This window comes from Asparagus officinalis, chromosome 7 (assembly GCF_001876935.1).
Source record: "Asparagus officinalis chromosome 7, Aspof.V1, whole genome shotgun sequence".
NCBI lineage: Eukaryota > Viridiplantae > Streptophyta > Magnoliopsida > Asparagales > Asparagaceae > Asparagus > Asparagus officinalis.
Window position 1 is genome coordinate 113,233,354 of NC_033800.1, and position 21,178 is coordinate 113,254,531.

At 48.5% G+C, this 21,178-nt stretch overlaps 1 protein-coding gene and 4 long non-coding RNA genes across 5 annotated transcripts; all 5 read left to right on the forward strand.

The window, feature by feature from the left end:
- On the forward strand, positions 1,330-4,146 carry LOC109847653. Its single transcript, XM_020416883.1, has 4 exons — positions 1,330-1,337; positions 1,954-2,093; positions 3,031-3,140; positions 3,466-4,146. Exons 1-4 carry the CDS (start codon positions 1,330-1,332, stop codon positions 3,688-3,690), a joined length of 483 nt encoding a protein of 160 aa, XP_020272472.1. The 3' UTR covers positions 3,691-4,146.
- Positions 5,858-6,369, forward strand: LOC109847233. The gene is made up of 3 exons (XR_002248615.1): positions 5,858-5,999; positions 6,071-6,241; positions 6,338-6,369. It is a non-coding gene; the product is annotated as an uncharacterized LOC109847233 (long non-coding RNA).
- On the forward strand, positions 6,419-6,847 carry LOC109848436. The gene is made up of 4 exons (XR_002248791.1): positions 6,419-6,457; positions 6,525-6,596; positions 6,669-6,740; positions 6,810-6,847. It is a non-coding gene; the product is annotated as an uncharacterized LOC109848436 (long non-coding RNA).
- Positions 15,876-16,387, forward strand: LOC109847229. Its single transcript, XR_002248614.1, has 3 exons — positions 15,876-16,017; positions 16,089-16,259; positions 16,356-16,387. It is a non-coding gene; the product is annotated as an uncharacterized LOC109847229 (long non-coding RNA).
- Positions 16,437-16,864, forward strand: LOC109850078. Its single transcript, XR_002249327.1, has 4 exons — positions 16,437-16,475; positions 16,543-16,614; positions 16,687-16,758; positions 16,828-16,864. It is a non-coding gene; the product is annotated as an uncharacterized LOC109850078 (long non-coding RNA).

Sequence of the window (21,178 nt, forward strand, 5' to 3'; positions counted from 1 at the left end):
AAATGGCCGAGACACCTAGGGGTGTCTCGGCCATGGCCGAGACACCCCTGGGGTGTCTAGGCTTTTCCTAGACACCCCGGGGTATTTCGACTGGCCGGGACTCCGTTTAGGTGTATTTTGTTTGTTTCCCCGTAGATTCTTCGTCCGGACTTGGATTTGAGTGATTCCGGGTGCGTTGGATGCGTGACGAAGAGTTCGATCCGCTCTGGTGATTGGATTATCTGTAGAGTGGTCGAGGCGCGAAGGGCGTTGTCCTTTTTGTGAACAGTGCCGGGTTCCTGATTGGTCCCGGTGTTGGTTGTTCCGAAATCCTGTAAACTCACGTGGCTCGTCGATTCACTTCAGTCGTTCGTCGATGTCAATTAGACTCATGTGGATCGGATAGTGACGTTTATCGTCGCTCATTAACACTGAACCGTTTGTGGAGACCTATAGGCAATTTTCGATGCCTACAGATACCCCCTCCAAAGTGTTCCGGACTCGTTTCTTTTATAGAAGAGGCCGGAATACTTTGGATGTGATTGGTCTAGCCTTCAGTCGGCATAAGGACCTGTGGTTAGCTTCAACTCTTGACTCTTTCGATTCTCGATCTATTCGATGCTTTGACGAATAGCCGAGGTTCTTCCGGCACTGCGTTTATCGTCTGGCCGTCGTCGGAGTCTCAAGTCTGCAGCTGATGAATTGAGTTTGGCTCGTGTCATTGGTGTTGACTTTGAACTACCTCCGTCACATCGTGTTGACTTAGGGTTTTGGATCACCGTTTGTCGCAACGCGTTGACCGACGTTGACCTAGGGTTACGCGTTGACCGGCGTTGACCCTAGGGTTTTGAATCGTCGGACGTTGACTTTCACTTGCAACGCGTTGACTGGCGTTGACCTAAGGTTACGCGTTGACCGGCGTCCACCCTAGGGTTTCGAATCGTCGAACGTTGACTTTGATTGCAACGCGTTGACTGGCGTTGACCTAGGGTTACGCGGTGACCAGCGTTGACTCTAGGGTTTCGAATCGCCTAACGTTGACTTTGGTTGCAACGCGTTGACTGGCGTTTGACCTAGGGTTACGCGTTGACCGGCGTTGACCCTTAGGGTTTTGGATCATCGAACGTTGACTTTGATTGCAACGCGTTGACTGGCGTTGACCTAGGGTTACGCGGTGACCAGCGTTGACTCTAGAGTTTCGAATCGCCTATGTTGACTTTTGTTGCAACGCGTTGACTGGCGTTGACCTAGGGTTACGCGTTGACCGGCGTTGACCCTACCTATCCACTCATGTAGCTCGTCGATTCACTTCAGTCGTTCGTCGACGTCGATTAGGCTCATGTGGGTCAGATGGTGATGTTCACTGTCGCTCGTTAACACTGAACCGTTTGTGGAGACCTATAGGCAATTTTCGATGCCTACAGATACCCCCTCCAAAGTGTTCCGGACTCGTTTCTTTTATAGAAGAGGCCGGAATACTTTGGATGTGATTGGTCTAGCCTTCAGTCGGCTTCAGGACCTGTGGTTAGCCTCAACTCTTGGCTCTTTCGCTCTTCGGTCTATTCGATGCTTTGACGAATAACCGAAGCTCTTCTGGCACTGCGTGTATCGCTTGGCCGTCGTCGGAGTCTTGAATTTGCAGCTGATGAATTGAGTTTGGCTCGTGTCATTGAGTTGACTTTGAACTACCTCCGGCCCTCCAAAGTGTTCCGGACTCGTTTCTTTTATAGAAGAGGCCGGAATACTTTGGATGTGATTGGTCTAGCCTTCAGTCGGCTTCAGGACCTGTGGTTAGCCTCAACTCTTGGCTCTTTCGCTCTTTGGTCTATTCGATGCTTTGACGAATAGCCGAGGTTCTTCCGGCACTGCGTTTATCGTCTGGCCGTCGTCGGAGTCTCGAGTTTGCAGCTGATGTCTTTTCAAAAGAGAATTCATCTTCTTCCTCCAAACCTCCTCCATTGTTTTTCTTTCAAGAGCTCCATACCCCAAAGAAATTCGGTTTTTTGTATGCTCCTTCTTGGCCGAAAATTTTCACTTTTCACTAGGGTTTCTCCCTCCACCTTCAAGCTCGGATCTTGACTCTTGGATTGGGGATTTCAAGCCTCTTGATTTGGGTAAGCTCCTCTTCACCATCCTCTTATTTTGTGGTAAAGGTTGCATTTTTATTCTTGTGGTAGACTAGGGGGCATGTATGCACTATTATTTCGGGGGGTTTTGTGCAAAAAGAGGTAATGGCCGAAACTTTGGGGGGTTTATTTGCAAAATTCGTGGGGGTTTATTTGCAAAATGGGACTGAAATTTTGAGGCTTGGATTTCATTCCCCTTTGGTAACAATTTGGATGGGTGTTTCATGCAAAAAGACCATACCTTATTGAGGGTTTTATGTGCAAATGTGGGGCCGAAAAGTTTTGGGGGCTTATTTGCAAAAGTGGCCGAAGAATTGGGGTGGTGTTCATGTAATAGAGGACTGAAGTTTAGGACCTAAATTACATGTTCATTTGGCCACAAGCTTGAGGGGTATTTTAGGCAAGAGGACCAAAAGTTGTTGGAGGGGTTTATTTGCAAAACAGCCCATAAATGTCTTAGAGGGACTTATTTGCAAAAGGCAGTGAACTTATGGCTGAAATCCAATGAGTTTTGACCACGAACTCATGATCAAAATTTTGATAAGGCATGTGGAGCCCAAACCAAGATTTTGTAGAGGGGCTTTTATGCAAAATTGGCTGAATTCTGCAAAAGGGCTCATTTGCAAATTTTAACCAAAATTGTGGGGTACCGGGGTGTTATATGATCGAATGTGACGATCATGACCCGGGTCACGCGTGTCCTTGACCTAGATTTTGGCCTTGAACACAAAGGGTATTTTGGGTATTTCACCAAAATTCACCGTGAAAGATGACAATCATCGTGCACGAAATTTGTAGGTTTAATTAGACTTCAATTATGAAATCCTATTTGTGTATAGGATTTTAATTAAAGTTCTTAATTTCCCTTTTAAATTTCGTATATTCATGTTTTAGATTGTACCTGACTTGCTGCTTTTCGTTGCAGATTTGCAATGTCTCCGCGTCGATCTCGTCCCCGGAGGAGCCGTTCTCGTTCACAGCATAGTGAGGAGGAGGTCCCCACGACATCCTCTCCCGCGGCTTCATTTTTCGGGGGTGAGAATTTATGCAGAGATTTTGTCTTACATCCCTGATTGACCTCTTTGCGGGTCATGAAGGAAGAACCGATACCTCTCTCGCGGAGGGTAAGGTTTCAGACTTGTTTTGCTTAGCCAATTCAAGTCTTCGGATATATTGGGGCGATTTTGTGTTGTCCTACACCTTATAGGTCGGTGTACGTTACCACGTTATTCACGTGATGACGCATGCCGTCCTTCTGGTGTAGGTCACTCAAAATCGTCTCTCCAATTATTCCGTGGATGAGTCTATCATTCTTCTTACGAGATGGATTTTCTGATTCCGCCCTTGTGCTTTATTGCAGTGGAATTTCCCGCGGGTAGCCTTCCTCCTCACGCCAACACCGGATGTAGTCGGGAGGTTTTCTCTTCCGCTACTCTTAGGCAGGCTGTTGGCCCACTTCCTCGGTTCGACGGGGATCGTCCAAATGACTCTTGCCGTTCGATACAGGAAGGAGGGCGCCATTGCTTGCGCCAACTTATCACAGATGCCTCCTTCACCCCTGATTCTACTTCCACTCAGGTTCTAAAGAAGCCGGGTTTTCTATTTGGAGATCATGTCAGGGATCCTGCCACGCTGACTCTTTGTGAGGAGCATTGGTTAACTCTTGACGGTGGAGCCTGTTTGTACATCCCTTCGATTCCACGCCACTATTCTTTCAGTCATTTGAAGGGGCAAGCCGTGGACCGGCAGATGTCTTGGCATCTTACTGAAGATGCTGATCGGGTTCAATGCGGATATGCTACTCACCATAAGACTCCTGGCTCTGAGGGGTATCATGACGTGCGTGGTCTACGACCCGGGATCATGGGTCTTGATACTGCACCCCCAGGCGAGGTGTCAGCTGCTGCTCCGACTGTGAGCAACCGTCTGGCTCTTCTTGGGAGACAGTTACCCCCATCGGAGTACAGATGTTATGGCTGGGCTTCCTCCCTAGCCAAAGGGTGGTGGGCGCGCATGACTGGTTTCGTCTTGGCGCGCTGGGAGAGGGATCTGAAGAGCAGTGGGTTGTATGCACCCATACGAGCTACTATGTACGGCATCCCAGTCAGCTGTCGCCATTTCTTGGCTTTGCTGGAGACTTATGTGCCCGATAGCAACACCTTCCTGACCAGCGGAGGTGAGCTAGGGTTGGCCTTGCACGAGATGCATTATGTTTCGGGTCTTCCGATGGGGGACTGTCCGTATCAGGAGTACTTCCCTACGAACCAGCAGCTGGAGTGTATGAAGAAAGATACTCCGGACATGTATGACACACTCTGGGATCTTACTTGCCACTACTACACTTCCTTGATCCAAACTTCTCCCCAAGCGAGAAGGAAGAGGCAGATCAGCTTGAAGCAGTTTGCCAGCTACTTGTTCCAGAACTTGGAAGGTGATTCCAGTGCGCCCATTCATGAATTAGACGTGATGACTCCTTCGGCCGTTAATGAGTTGTTGGAAAAGGCTGAGGTTCGTTCCTACACTATCGGCAGTGCTGAGGGGGCTTTTCCCGCGGGGACAAAGTTTCGCTCTTTTCTCCGCCGCGCACAGAGGTCTATAGGGTCCCGGGCGCTATTAGCAGGCTACCTTGCCCTTTGGTTGAAGAAGTGTGTCGTCCCGCACCAACCTTCTGACGCTCTACCCATCGAGGTGCTCTTCCCTGCAGTTCAGCTGGCTTATGGGAGAGAGCTTTCCCTGCTCCCAGCAATGGTTGCTAGTATCCATTGCGGGCTCAGGGGTCTGGTTAGCAGTTTTACACATATGGGTTCTGAACCATCAGCTGAGCTGGTTTGCCCAAAGGTTGAGCTCCCTTACGCATATTTGATGGCGTGGCTCGTTCTTCACCGTCCCGACTTGATGTCGGCCCCCAGCGTTGTTGACATCCCTGTCCCCTTCATGCAATTGTTGGAGCAGAGCAGATGGTTTGGGAGCAAATTTAGTGATGTTCAGCGAGAGCTCCGGGTCCGCAAGAGTTGGGAGTTCTTTAAGTGTTTCCCTCACTTTTCAGGTCGCTATGGCGACGTGCTGGTTGATGAGGAGAAACCTAGAAGTGACCGGACCGTTCTTGACGCTGGTTGCTTCCGGTGGTTAGTGAACATCCGTGTAGGCTATCTCGTCCTTCGGGTGAAGAACCAGTGCCACATAGAGCCTTATCTCCCTTGCCGCTTTGCTCGACAATTCGGCTATGACCAACTGTATGTCGGGAATCCGAGCCGCAGCCTGCGGGTTGAGGGAGGATTGATTGATGGCGTTCGAGCGTGGCTATGGACGATGGTGGGCTGTACTGGAGCCCGTTTTGCTCTTCCTTCGTACCGGCGTAAGCCATTGATCACTTTCCTCAGCTGCAAGTGGTTCCTTTCTGCATATGAGTCCATCAGCGCGAGGAGCCTCTCAGAGTTGCAGTCCGAGTATGCGGTCCGGGCTGCTATGATGGCTGGTCGCAGAGCTGAGCTTGCTCAGAAGCGGAGAAAAGGGCATGCCAAATCTCTTGTCTCAGACGAAGAAGAACTTCTCCCTGCGGGTGATGATGACGAGAACTCCGAGGACGAGTATGCGGACGTGGATACCGGCAGAGGGGACTTCGATACTGGTTTGTCCTATCTCTTTTAATTTTCATTTTCCATAAATGACAGCTCTTTTTCATTGAAATGGCTATTGTCATTTTAGGTAGGACAGCCGGTGATCATGAGCCCTCAGCTCCTACACACGTTGAAACGTGTGATAGGCCTGCGCATGTTCGACCCTATGGTCCTCGGAGGGTTGGTGCCCCGAAGAGGAAGAAGACTGCCCATAAGTCCCATGACGGTCAGCGTCCCTGTGGAGTGGACTTAGGGAGCACCGCCGATGGAGGGGGAGGTAACATTCAATTGCTCTTGCTTCAAGGTTGTTTACCTTTTGGGGATTTGTGACCATGTTTTGTGCTTCAGGTTTCTTCGAGGAGGGCGAACTCCCACCGGGTTCGGCGTCCCCTGGCGTTGACAACATGGATTGCTTTGTGCAACAAATGTGCGACGCTTTTCACGATGGGTCTTTGGGCATCGACCTTAACATCGATCTTGAGCAGATAAATAATGTTGAGCCCACAATCCCTTATTCAGGTATATCCGCATCCAATGTCATTTTCCTTATGTAAGGTGAAGGAAGATTTCTCGTTTGAGCTTTCCTCATCCTTCAACATTTGGGTTACCCTGCAGATGTTGCGATGGAGGGGCCAAGCTTCTCGAAGCCGGATGCCGGCTTATTAGCTGACATGCTGGCTGAGCAGACTTCCAGAGGGACCGAGAGACCATTCTTCGGGAACGATTCATCTACCGGTATATATCTGATTTTCTCCCTCTTGCCCGATATTTCATATGACTAATGAATGATTGATTATCGCAGCGTCTACCATTGGAGTTAGCCCGGTATCTATCCCTGGCATATCCAGTTTGCCTCAGAGCGACGGGCTTGCAGGTATGTATACGATTCAGGGATATTGTACTTTCCTATGTTTATCTGTCTTTTGACTAATGAGTGCAATCATAGGACCAGCCGCTAGGACTGATTCTCATATGACTCCTGGCATCCCTCAAATGCCCGCGGATAATGGATCTACAGGTATGCAGATCCCAATTCTTCTTATTCGTCTAAATTTTCATTTTGACTAATAAGAGAGTGTCATCATAGGACCAGCAGCTTGGGCCGATACTCTTATGACTCTTGGCATTCCGGCTGCATCTGAGGACATGGGGATTGCAGGTATTCATACGACCTTCTTATCCCGATTCTCCTTATTTGTCCAAATTTCCATTTGGTTAACATAGGAATGTCACTGTAGGACCAGGCGTTCAGCCTGATACTGCTACAGTCCCCGGGGTTGAAAGTCCTCATAGCAGTGGTGCCTCCCCGTCTCTGCCGAGTGGTGTGAGCACTCCGCCTGCAGGGGCTGATGTACCTTCTTCTGCTGCTATCCCAGAGCCTGTCGGACCTCAACCCGAGGGGACGTCTGTTGGTGTCGGTATGTTCAGAACTTGCCTTTTGACTTTCCTTTTCATATTCGATAGTTCACTGAGCTTCCAAGTTGTTGCTTGTAGGATCTCGATCTTCTTTGCACGAGCGTGTCCGTAGCCTTTTGGCCGATACTGATCCTGACGGAGAGGCTTTCCGTACGGACCTCAGCTTCTTCACCGCCTGGTATAATGGCTTGATCGAGAAGCTTCTCCACCGAGGAGGCGGCTTCGATCAGTTCCGGCGTTCCTTCTCTCGCCACATGACGATGATGAGGGAAGAAGGATACCCGGAACTGGCTGATTCCTTCACTGCTGATTTCGCTGCCCTGGAGTCAGAGATACGAGAGTTGAAGGAACTGGAGGTTACCGGGGCTTCTTCTTTCGTATCCTCTGAGTTAGAGCATAGGATGGAGCAGTGGCGTGAACTGAGATCTTCCGTCGGGCGTGAGCTTCAGTCACGCGAGAGCTCCCTTGCGCATCTAATGGCTAACATGGCGAGGATGGATAGGGAGAAAGCTGAGTTACTCCGTTCCTTGGACTCGAATCGCGAGGAAGCGACTAGGTTGAAGGAGGCCTTGAAGCGTGCCGAGGAATCCGCCGTTCTTATCGCAGATGACTTGATCGGACTAGAGCGTTCTCGTGACCGGGTACTCGAGGAGTTCGGATCCACTCAGGAGGGATTGATGAAGTTGAAGAGTGAAGCTGCGGAGATCTTGAGCTGTTCTGAGGAATCTGCCCGAGCAGATCTGCAGGCGGGACTTGAGCAGAGTTATGCAGATAGACTTTTTAGCTTAAAGTCTCATATTCTTAGCCGTCAGTTGCCTTCGGGCTAATGAGCTCTTTGTTGTATGCTTTTGACTTGACCTATTAATAGAAACTCCGCATTTGCTTCTTTCTTGTGATTTGTCTGTATTTCTTCTGAATGACAGATTTTATGGGATTTTTGGCAAACCCCCAGCCATCAACGGGTTTGATGTGCCTTTACCGATTACCGTTTGAATCGGGCTAGCATGCGGATTGTCGAAATCCGTTCCGCATGTAACGTTGTGCTAAGAAAATTGCTTTTCTTAGATTTGATGCTATGACTTTGAATACATAGACTTCGTCTTTCTTACGGGAATAGACTACCCGGCAACGCGTGTTAGGCGTTGACTTTGGGGTTTTTGGCAAACCCCCAGCCTTCAACGGGTTTGATATGCCTTTACCGATTACCGTTTGAATCGGGCTAGCATGCGGATTGTCGAAATCCGTTCCGCATGTAACGTTGTGCTAAAGGAATGAACTCCCTTAGACTTAATGCTACGACTTTGAATACGTAGACTTTGCCCTTGTTACGGGAATAGGCTACCCGGCAACACGTGTTAGGTGTTGACTTATCCCTACTTAGGATTCGGGATAAAATTCCCCATGCACCAAGTGCGCGGATTGGAGGTTGAAAGTTGTGTCAAAATAGGAGAGGAAGAATTTTATATTCTATCTCCCGGTGCTAAAGAGGAAGAATTTTATATTCTATCTTCAGCTGGAAAAGAAACTCGAGGTGGGATTCTCCACCCCCAGTATCTGGAAGGATGAACTGGGAATGGGATCTCCACTCCGAGCATCCGGAATGATGAACTGGGAGTGGGGTCTCCACTCCGAGCATCGGAAAGGTCCGAGGAGAGGAAGAATTTTATATTCTATCTCCCGGTGCTAAAGAGGAAGAATTTTATATTCTATCTTCAGCTGGAAAAGAAACTCGAGGTGGGATTCTCCACCCCCAGTATCTGGAAGGATGAACTGGGAGTGGGATCTCCACTCCGAGCATCGGAAAGGTCCGAGGAGAGGAAGAATTTTATATTCTATCTCCCGGTGGAAAAGAAACGAGAGAGGAAGAATTTTATATTCTATCTCCCGTTGCCGAAGAGGAAGAATTTTATATTCTATCTTCAGGCGGAAAGGAAACTCGAGGTGGGATCTCCACCCCCAGAATCCTGCAGGATGAAACTAAGAGTGGGATCTCCACTCCGAGAATCGGAAAAGTTCGAACGACACTACCTTTTATAGGATTGGTCATTTGAACCCAAAGAACCCCTCATTCATTGAGGAGAAGACCCAATTTCAACCCTAACTTTTATAGGTTTGGTGGAAAAAGGGGACAAAGGTGGATTTTCGTTTATCGAAAAGGAGTGACTCGACTTTAGTCTTGACTATGTGTAGGCTTGACTAAGCGAGATCGGAAACAATCCTAACTTTTATAGGTTTGACTGTTTCAAGTGGACCTCTCGTTCATGGAAGGAATCGAGAGGGAATTTGGCTGCGGAAAGGAAACTCGAGGTGGGATCTCCACCCCCAGAATCCTGCAGGATGAAACTAAGAGTGGGATCTCCACTCCGAGAATCGGAAAAGTTCGAACGACACTACCTTTTATAGGATTGGTCGTTTGAACCCAAAGAACCCCTCATTTATTGAGGAGAAGACCCGATTTCAACCCTAACTTTTATAGGTTTGGTGGAAAAAGGGGACAAAGGTGGATTTTCGTTTATCGAAAAGGAGTGACTCGACTTTAGTCTTGACCATGTGTAGGCTTGACTAAGCGAGATCGGAAACAATCCTAACTTTTATAGGTTTGACTGTTTCAAGGGGACCTCTCGTTCATGGAAGGGATCGAGAGAGGATTTTGGCTTTGGCCCTAACTGTAGGAAGGTTTGACCAAACTGGAGTTTGAGATACGCCAATGACTGGCAGATGGAAATGTTGGTGGGTCCACTGTCGTTTGATTTGATCAGCGGATGGTTTGGTGAGGAAAGATTAACCTATCAGAGGATTAGATCTCATCTCACAAACGTAACTCATAAGAGTTGGGGAATTTTGTCGAGAATAAGAAGAGACATTCTGACCTTCAGAGTTCGAATGTAGATTCCTTATTCGTCGATCCCACAACGACCGGGTTATCCCTAAGAATACCCATGTGGTATTCTTCCGGGAACTTCCCGATGCATTGGTTATCCAAAAAGATACTAAGGATAGTATCTTTTCAGGAATTTGCCGTTTATCGGCATCATGAGCCGGCCGCCGTCTTTGGTGACGAGGCGATAGGCGCCACTCGAGTAGACTGTCTCTACCACGAATGGTCCCTCCCATTTGGGTTCGAATTTACCCTTTTTCTTGGAGTTAAGGATCATCGGTCGGCGAGTTGTGAGGACCAAATCTCCTTCCTTGAAGCTTCTCTGTCGAACCTTTTTGTCAAAGGCTCGAGAGATTCTAGCTTGGTAAAACTCAATGTGCTATTGAGCCACCAGGCGTTCTTCATCGAGCTTCTCGAGTTCTGATGTTGTTCTTTGGTCGACATCTGGGTTGAAAGAGCGATCCGAAGAGATGGTATCTGGATTTCTAATGGAAGAACAGCTTCACATCCGTATACCAGTGAATACGGGGTTGCTCCTTGTAGGCATCAAAAATTGCCTATAGTTCTCCACAACCAGTTCAGTGTTAACGAGCGACGATGAACGTCACCATCCAATCCACATGAGCCTAATCGACGTCGACGAATGACTAAAGTGAGTCAGCGAGCTACATGAGCGGATAGGACTTCGGATAATCCAATCACCAGAGCGGATCGAATTCTTCGTCAAGCATCCAACGCACCCAGAATCACTCAAATCCGAGTTCGGACGAAGAATCTACGGGGAAACAATCGAAAACACCTCAAACGGAGTCCCGGCACGCCGAAATACCCCGGGGGTGTCTAGGAAAAGCCTAGGGCCATGGCCGAGACACCCCAAGGGTGTCTCGGCCATGGCCGAGACACCAAGGGGTGTCCGCACCCCTTACCTACCCCCTTGAGGCCTCAAACGCCTATAAATAGCCCCCTTGGGTGCCTTGAAGAGAGGAGGATTTTTGGAGAGCTTGGCGAAGCCCTACTGCAGTGAAGAGTGCCCGTGTGCTTCAACAAGAGGAGGAGACGTCTTGATCAGAGCCTTCATCACCCGTCCGAGCCTTAGTATTAGCCTTTAGCGTTAATACTAAGAAGACCTATTACCTCGCTTTAGCCGAGGTATACGCTTATAGCTTCTAGATCTCACGCGGATCGACGAAGTTCTGCTTCTATATCCCTCCGCGGATAGACGAAGCTCTGCCCAATTTTCTCGGAACAGATCTGAGTGCCCCGGTGGTCCACGGATATCAACGTCCCCGTCACAGGCTAAAGACCCACGCAAGCAAGAGATAACAAACAGATCTTGCGTTTGTTTGAAAGGAGTTGTATTTCTTTTGTTTTCATTGTGTAAAGGTCTTATAAAAAGACTATCTTTTTATTTCATTGTAACGATCAAAGTTGTAATGAATGCAGCAATGAATACAACAACTTTTTCCGCAAACAACGATCAGATGCCAACATGGGAAGACCAAAGTAGAATCTGGGTGCTCTTCGCCGGATTGACTCTCTTTCCTTCACATCTTCTGGCAAGATTCCATGCAAGACGTAGTCGATGATGGGGAAACGCCAATCTCGTGGTTCGAACTCGATTTGAGTAGCGTGTACCTCTTGAACTTCTTCTTCCTCGGCATCTTCACTGTAAAGCGGCACTAGGAGTTGGTGAGTTCTTACCGTAACAAACTGCTCTGTTTCGGGAGGCTACGCTAGTGACACGGCCAGTGCGGCCAACGCGTCTGCATAGGTATTCTGTAGTCTTGGAATATGTTCGATAAAGAATCCTTCAAATGATTCCGCTATCTCCACTGCCATCTTATGGTACGGAATGAGATCTTGGCTTCGAACTTCATATTCTCCTTGAACTTGCTTGACTATCAGCTGAGAATCGCCGAAGGCCTCGAGATACTCCACCCCCAGCTCCTTAGCGAAGTTGAGTCCTATGATCAGTGCCGAGCATGGTTCGGTTAGCGAGTAGGCGCGAGGCATCACATGTTTTCCTGGGGAAACTAAGACTACTCCAACTCCGGAGGAGATTTTAGAACTTCCAGGAGCACTTGCAACATTAGTCGCTCGCGAAGCGCCATCGAAGTATAAGCGCCATATTTGTTGGTGTGAAGTTGCGTTGACTTCATGGGTTTCATCTGGTAAGCCGTCATATATTTCGGCGGTATCCGTCGTTGGATTGTCTGCAAGGAGATCGCATATGGCCTGTCCTTCTGTTTAAAGTGTAAGTCGTATTGGGACAAGAGTAAGGCCCATTTTGCTAATCGCCAGCTCATGGAAGCGGGTTGAGTCATGAATACTCGAACCGGATTAACCTTAGAGATGACGTAAATGGTCTGTCCGACCAGATAATGTCGCATCTTCTGAATGGCGAACACCAATGCGAGGCATTCTCTCTCAATCATAGGATATCGAGATTCTGCGCCTACCATAGTTCGGCTCAAATAATACACTGCCTGCTCGTGACCGTTATCGTCATCTTGTGCAAAAAAGTTGTTGGAGGGGTTTATTTGCAAAACAGCCCATAAATGTCTTAGAGGGACTTATTTGCAAAAGGCAGTGAACTTATGGCTGAAATCCAATGAGTTTTGACCACGAACTCATGATCAAAATTTTGATAAGGCATGTGGAGCCCAAACCAAGATTTTGTAGAGGGGCTTTTATGCAAAATTGGCTGAATTCTGCAAAAGGGCTCATTTGCAAATTTTAACCAAAATTGTGGGGTACCGGGGTGTTATATGATCGAATGTGACGATCATGACCCGGGTCACGCGTGTCCTTGACCTAGATTTTGGCCTTGAACACAAAGGGTATTTTGGGTATTTCACCAAAATTCACCGTGAAAGATGACAATCATCGTGCACGAAATTTGTAGGTTTAATTAGACTTCAATTATGAAATCCTATTTGTGTATAGGATTTTAATTAAAGTTCTTAATTTCCCTTTTAAATTTCGTATATTCATGTTTTAGATTGTACCTGACTTGCTGCTTTTCGTTGCAGATTTGCAATGTCTCCGCGTCGATCTCGTCCCCGGAGGAGCCGTTCTCGTTCACAGCATAGTGAGGAGGAGGTCCCCACGACATCCTCTCCCGCGGCTTCATTTTTCGGGGGTGAGAATTTATGCAGAGATTTTGTCTTACATCCCTGATTGACCTCTTTGCGGGTCATGAAGGAAGAACCGATACCTCTCTCGCGGAGGGTAAGGTTTCAGACTTGTTTTGCTTAGCCAATTCAAGTCTTCGGATATATTGGGGCGATTTTGTGTTGTCCTACACCTTATAGGTCGGTGTACGTTACCACGTTATTCACGTGATGACGCATGCCGTCCTTCTGGTGTAGGTCACTCAAAATCGTCTCTCCAATTATTCCGTGGATGAGTCTATCATTCTTCTTACGAGATGGATTTTCTGATTCCGCCCTTGTGCTTTATTGCAGTGGAATTTCCCGCGGGTAGCCTTCCTCCTCACGCCAACACCGGATGTAGTCGGGAGGTTTTCTCTTCCGCTACTCTTAGGCAGGCTGTTGGCCCACTTCCTCGGTTCGACGGGGATCGTCCAAATGACTCTTGCCGTTCGATACAGGAAGGAGGGCGCCATTGCTTGCGCCAACTTATCACAGATGCCTCCTTCACCCCTGATTCTACTTCCACTCAGGTTCTAAAGAAGCCGGGTTTTCTATTTGGAGATCATGTCAGGGATCCTGCCACGCTGACTCTTTGTGAGGAGCATTGGTTAACTCTTGACGGTGGAGCCTGTTTGTACATCCCTTCGATTCCACGCCACTATTCTTTCAGTCATTTGAAGGGGCAAGCCGTGGACCGGCAGATGTCTTGGCATCTTACTGAAGATGCTGATCGGGTTCAATGCGGATATGCTACTCACCATAAGACTCCTGGCTCTGAGGGGTATCATGACGTGCGTGGTCTACGACCCGGGATCATGGGTCTTGATACTGCACCCCCAGGCGAGGTGTCAGCTGCTGCTCCGACTGTGAGCAACCGTCTGGCTCTTCTTGGGAGACAGTTACCCCCATCGGAGTACAGATGTTATGGCTGGGCTTCCTCCCTAGCCAAAGGGTGGTGGGCGCGCATGACTGGTTTCGTCTTGGCGCGCTGGGAGAGGGATCTGAAGAGCAGTGGGTTGTATGCACCCATACGAGCTACTATGTACGGCATCCCAGTCAGCTGTCGCCATTTCTTGGCTTTGCTGGAGACTTATGTGCCCGATAGCAACACCTTCCTGACCAGCGGAGGTGAGCTAGGGTTGGCCTTGCACGAGATGCATTATGTTTCGGGTCTTCCGATGGGGGACTGTCCGTATCAGGAGTACTTCCCTACGAACCAGCAGCTGGAGTGTATGAAGAAAGATACTCCGGACATGTATGACACACTCTGGGATCTTACTTGCCACTACTACACTTCCTTGATCCAAACTTCTCCCCAAGCGAGAAGGAAGAGGCAGATCAGCTTGAAGCAGTTTGCCAGCTACTTGTTCCAGAACTTGGAAGGTGATTCCAGTGCGCCCATTCATGAATTAGACGTGATGACTCCTTCGGCCGTTAATGAGTTGTTGGAAAAGGCTGAGGTTCGTTCCTACACTATCGGCAGTGCTGAGGGGGCTTTTCCCGCGGGGACAAAGTTTCGCTCTTTTCTCCGCCGCGCACAGAGGTCTATAGGGTCCCGGGCGCTATTAGCAGGCTACCTTGCCCTTTGGTTGAAGAAGTGTGTCGTCCCGCACCAACCTTCTGACGCTCTACCCATCGAGGTGCTCTTCCCTGCAGTTCAGCTGGCTTATGGGAGAGAGCTTTCCCTGCTCCCAGCAATGGTTGCTAGTATCCATTGCGGGCTCAGGGGTCTGGTTAGCAGTTTTACACATATGGGTTCTGAACCATCAGCTGAGCTGGTTTGCCCAAAGGTTGAGCTCCCTTACGCATATTTGATGGCGTGGCTCGTTCTTCACCGTCCCGACTTGATGTCGGCCCCCAGCGTTGTTGACATCCCTGTCCCCTTCATGCAATTGTTGGAGCAGAGCAGATGGTTTGGGAGCAAATTTAGTGATGTTCAGCGAGAGCTCCGGGTCCGCAAGAGTTGGGAGTTCTTTAAGTGTTTCCCTCACTTTTCAGGTCGCTATGGCGACGTGCTGGTTGATGAGGAGAAACCTAGAAGTGACCGGACCGTTCTTGACGCTGGTTGCTTCCGGTGGTTAGTGAACATCCGTGTAGGCTATCTCGTCCTTCGGGTGAAGAACCAGTGCCACATAGAGCCTTATCTCCCTTGCCGCTTTGCTCGACAATTCGGCTATGACCAACTGTATGTCGGGAATCCGAGCCGCAGCCTGCGGGTTGAGGGAGGATTGATTGATGGCGTTCGAGCGTGGCTATGGACGATGGTGGGCTGTACTGGAGCCCGTTTTGCTCTTCCTTCGTACCGGCGTAAGCCATTGATCACTTTCCTCAGCTGCAAGTGGTTCCTTTCTGCATATGAGTCCATCAGCGCGAGGAGCCTCTCAGAGTTGCAGTCCGAGTATGCGGTCCGGGCTGCTATGATGGCTGGTCGCAGAGCTGAGCTTGCTCAGAAGCGGAGAAAAGGGCATGCCAAATCTCTTGTCTCAGACGAAGAAGAACTTCTCCCTGCGGGTGATGATGACGAGAACTCCGAGGACGAGTATGCGGACGTGGATACCGGCAGAGGGGACTTCGATACTGGTTTGTCCTATCTCTTTTAATTTTCATTTTCCATAAATGACAGCTCTTTTTCATTGAAATGGCTATTGTCATTTTAGGTAGGACAGCCGGTGATCATGAGCCCTCAGCTCCTACACACGTTGAAACGTGTGATAGGCCTGCGCATGTTCGACCCTATGGTCCTCGGAGGGTTGGTGCCCCGAAGAGGAAGAAGACTGCCCATAAGTCCCATGACGGTCAGCGTCCCTGTGGAGTGGACTTAGGGAGCACCGCCGATGGAGGGGGAGGTAACATTCAATTGCTCTTGCTTCAAGGTTGTTTACCTTTTGGGGATTTGTGACCATGTTTTGTGCTTCAGGTTTCTTCGAGGAGGGCGAACTCCCACCGGGTTCGGCGTCCCCTGGCGTTGACAACATGGATTGCTTTGTGCAACAAATGTGCGACGCTTTTCACGATGGGTCTTTGGGCATCGACCTTAACATCGATCTTGAGCAGATAAATAATGTTGAGCCCACAATCCCTTATTCAGGTATATCCGCATCCAATGTCATTTTCCTTATGTAAGGTGAAGGAAGATTTCTCGTTTGAGCTTTCCTCATCCTTCAACATTTGGGTTACCCTGCAGATGTTGCGATGGAGGGGCCAAGCTTCTCGAAGCCGGATGCCGGCTTATTAGCTGACATGCTGGCTGAGCAGACTTCCAGAGGGACCGAGAGACCATTCTTCGGGAACGATTCATCTACCGGTATATATCTGATTTTCTCCCTCTTGCCCGATATTTCATATGACTAATGAATGATTGATTATCGCAGCGTCTACCATTGGAGTTAGCCCGGTATCTATCCCTGGCATATCCAGTTTGCCTCAGAGCGACGGGCTTGCAGGTATGTATACGATTCAGGGATATTGTACTTTCCTATGTTTATCTGTCTTTTGACTAATGAGTGCAATCATAGGACCAGCCGCTAGGACTGATTCTCATATGACTCCTGACATCCCTCAAATGCCCGCGGATAATGGATCTACAGGTATGCAGATCCCAATTCTTCTTATTCGTCTAAATTTTCATTTTGACTAATAAGAGAGTGTCATCATAGGACCAGCAGCTTGGGCCGATACTCTTATGACTCTTGGCATTCCGGCTGCATCTGAGGACATGGGGATTGCAGGTATTCATACGACCTTCTTATCCCGATTCTCCTTATTTGTCCAAATTTCCATTTGGTTAACATAGGAATGTCACTGTAGGACCAGGCGTTCAGCCTGATACTGCTACAGTCCCCGGGGTTGAAAGTCCTCATAGCAGTGGTGCCTCCCCGTCTCTGCCGAGTGGTGCGAGCAATATGTCTGCAGGGGCTGACGTACCCTCTTCTGCTGCTGTCTCGGAGCCTGTCGGCTCTCAACCTGATGGGACATCCGTTGGCGTCGGTATGTTCGGAACCTGCCTTTTGACTTTCCTTTCCATATTCGATAGTTCACTGAGCTTCCAAGTTGTTGCTTGTAGGATCTCGATCTTCTTTGCACGAGCGTGTCCGTAGCCTTTTGGCCGATACTGATCCTGACGGAGAGGCTTTCCGTACGGACCTCAGCTTCTTCACCGCCTGGTATAATGGCTTGATCGAGAAGCTTCTCCACCGAGGAGGCGGCTTCGATCAGTTCCGGCGTTCCTTCTCTCGCCACATGACGATGATGAGGGAAGAAGGATACCCGGAACTGGCTGATTCCTTCACTGCTGATTTCGCTGCCCTGGAGTCAGAGATACGAGAGTTGAAGGAACTGGAGGTTACCGGGGCTTCTTCTTTCGTATCCTCTGAGTTAGAGCATAGGATGGAGCAGTGGCGTGAACTGAGATCTTCCGTCGGGCGTGAGCTTCAGTCACGCGAGAGCTCCCTTGCGCATCTAATGGCTAACATGGCGAGGATGGATAGGGAGAAAGCTGAGTTACTCCGTTCCTTGGACTCGAATCGCGAGGAAGCGACTAGGTTGAAGGAGGCCTTGAAGCGTGCCGAGGAATCCGCCGTTCTTATCGCAGATGACTTGATCGGACTAGAGCGTTCTCGTGACCGGGTACTCGAGGAGTTCGGATCCACTCAGGAGGGATTGATGAAGTTGAAGAGTGAAGCTGCGGAGATCTTGAGCTGTTCTGAGGAATCTGCCCGAGCAGATCTGCAGGCGGGACTTGAGCAGAGTTATGCAGATAGACTTTTTAGCTTAAAGTCTCATATTCTTAGCCGTCAGTTGCCTTCGGGCTAATGAGCTCTTTGTTGTATGCTTTTGACTTGACCTATTAATAGAAACTCCGCATTTGCTTCTTTCTTGTGATTTGTCTGTATTTCTTCTGAATGACAGATTTTATGGGATTTTTGGCAAACCCCCAGCCATCAACGGGTTTGATGTGCCTTTACCGATTACCGTTTGAATCGGGCTAGCATGCGGATTGTCGAAATCCGTTCCGCATGTAACGTTGTGCTAAGAAAATTGCTTTTCTTAGACTTGATGCTATGACTTTGAATACATAGACTTCGTCTTTCTTACGGGAATAGACTACCCGGCAACGCGTGTTAGGCGTTGACTTTGGGGTTTTTGGCAAACCCCCAGCCTTCAACGGGTTTGATACGCCTTTACCGATTACCGTTCGAATCGGGCTAGCATGCGGATTGTTGAAATCCGTTCCGCATGTAACGTTATGCTAAAGGAATGAACTCCCTTAGACTTAATGCTACGACTTTGAATACGTAGACTTTGCCCTTGTTACGGGAATAGGCTACCCGGCAACACGTGTTAGGTGTTGACTTATCCCTACTTAGGATTCGGGATAAAATTCCCCATGCACCAAGTGCGCGGATTGGAAGTTGAAAGTTGTGTCAAAATAGGAGAGGAAGAATTTTATATTCTATCTCCCGGTGCTAAAGAGGAAGAATTTTATATTCTATCTTCAGCTGGAAAAGAAACTCGAGGTGGGATTCTCCACCCCCAGTATCTGGAAGGATGAACTGGGAGTGGGATCTCCACTCCGAGCATCGGAAAGGTCCGAGGAGAGGAAGAATTTTATATTCTATCTCCCGGTGCTAAAGAGGAAGAATTTTATATTCTATCTTCAGCTGGAAAAGAAACTCGAGGTGGGATTCTCCACCCCCAGTATCTGGAAGGATGAACTGGGAATGGGATCTCCACTCCGAGCACCCGGAATGATGAACTGGGAGTGGGGTCTCCACTCCGAGCATCGGAAAGGTCCGAGGAGAGGAAGAATTTTATATTCTATCTCCCGGTGCTAAAGAGGAAGAATTTTATATTCTATCTTCAGCTGGAAAAGAAACTCGAGGTGGGATTCTCCACCCCCAGTATCTGGAAGGATGAACTGGGAGTGGGATCTCCACTCCGAGCATCGGAAAGGTCCGAGGAGAGGAAGAATTTTATATTCTATCTCCCGGTGGAAAAGAAACGAGAGAGGAAGAATTTTATATTCTATCTCCCGTTGCCGAAGAGGAAGAATTTTATATTCTATCTTCAGGCGGAAAGGAAACTCGAGGTGGGATCTCCACCCCCAGAATCCTGCAGGATGAAACTAAGAGTGGGATCTCCACTCCGAGAATCGGAAAAGTTCGAACGACACTACCTTTTATAGGATTGGTCATTTGAACCCAAAGAACCCCTCATTCATTGAGGAGAAGACCCAATTTCAACCCTAACTTTTATAGGTTTGGTGGAAAAAGGGGACAAAGGTGGATTTTCGTTTATCGAAAAGGAGTGACTCGACTTTAGTCTTGACCATGTGTAGGCTTGACTAAGCGAGATCGGAAACAATCCTAACTTTTATAGGTTTGACTGTTTCAAGTGGACCTCTCGTTCATGGAAGGAATCGAGAGGGGATTTTGGCTTTGGCCTTAACTGTAGGAAGGTTTGACCAAACTGGAGTTTGAGATACGCCAATGACTGGCAGATGGAAATGTTGGTGGGTCCACTGTCGTTTGATTTGATCAGCGGATGGTTTGGTGAGGAAAGATTAACCCATAAGAGGATTAGATCTCATCTCACAAAAGAATAACTCATAAGAGTTGGAGAATTTGATGGGAATAAGAAGAGACATTCTGACCTTCAGCGTTCGAATGCAGAGTTCTTATTCGTCAATTCCACAATGACCGGGTTATCCCTAAGAATACCCATGTGGTATTCTTCCGGGAACTTCCCGATGCATTGGTTATCCAAAAAGATACTAAGGATAGTATCTTTTCAGGAATTTGCCGTTTATCGGCATCATGAGCCGGTCGCCGTCTTTGGTGACAAGGCGATATGCGCCACTCGAGTAGACTGTCTCTACTACGAATGGTCCTTCCCATTTGGGTTCGAATTTACCCTTCTTCTTGGAGTTAAGGATCATAGGCCGTTTCACAGCTAGAACCAAATCTCCTTCTTTGAAACTCCTTTGTCGAACCTTTTTGTCGAAGGCTCGAGAGATTCTAGCTTGGTAAAATTCAATGTGTTGTTGAGCTTCCAGGCGCTCTTCATCAAGCCTCTCGAGTTCTTCGAGGCGTTTCTGATGTTGTTCTTCGGTCGACATCTGGGTTGAAAGAGCGATCCGAAGAGATGGTATTTGGATCTCCAATGGAAGAACAGCTTCACATCCGTATACCAGTGAATACGGGGTCGCTCCCGTTGGTGTGCGCACCGTGGTCCGATAGGCCCATAGAGCTGCGCCAAGCTTGTCATTCCAGTCTCGTTTGTTAGTTTTCACGATCTTTGACAAGAGTTTGATGATAGTCTTGTTGAAGGCTTCAGCTAATCCATTCGCTGTAGGATTATAAGCCGTCGACGAGATGTCCTGAATTTTAAACTTTTCGCAGAACCTTATGAAGGCGTTGCTGACAAACTGAGGACCGTTGTCATGTATGATTCGTCTCGGAACACCATACCTATAGATGATGTGGTGCTTGATGAATCCAATGACGTTGCTCGTTTTAACTTCTCTGAGTGGAACTGCTTCGGCCCATTTGGAGAAGTAATCGGTGATTGCCAGGATGAACCGGTCGCCTTTGACTGACGGAGGATTTATAGGACCAACAATGTCCATTCCCCAAGTCTCGAACGGCCATGACATAATTCCCGTGTATTTGACATGCATCACACTTTCGGGCATATGCAGTCGCATCACTCATCATGGAAGGCCAAAAATACCCCATTCTTCTGATGCGGTCATAAAGCTTAGGACCAGGTTGGTGTGCGCCGCACTCTCCTTCGTGCGCCTCCCTAAGGACCTCTTCAGCTTCTTTGGTTGATAGGCAACGTAACAGCAACCCATCGTACCCCCTGCGATACAGCGTTCGATTCTCAGTATTGTAGTAGAATCTAGGTGCTCTTCGTCTGATTGATTCTCTTTCCTTTACATCTTCTGGCAAGATTCCATGCAGGACGTAGTCGATGATGGGGAAACGCTAATCTCGTGGTTCGAAC

Excerpts from the sequence above, each read along its gene's own strand:
- LOC109847653 (XM_020416883.1), top strand. Across the intron at positions 2,094-3,030 it reads TTTCAAGCCTCTTGATTTGG|ATTTGCAATGTCTCCGCGTC; the intron begins GTAAGCTCCTCT and ends TTTTCGTTGCAG. Across the intron at positions 3,141-3,465 it reads CGCGGCTTCATTTTTCGGGG|TGGAATTTCCCGCGGGTAGC; the intron begins GTGAGAATTTAT and ends GCTTTATTGCAG.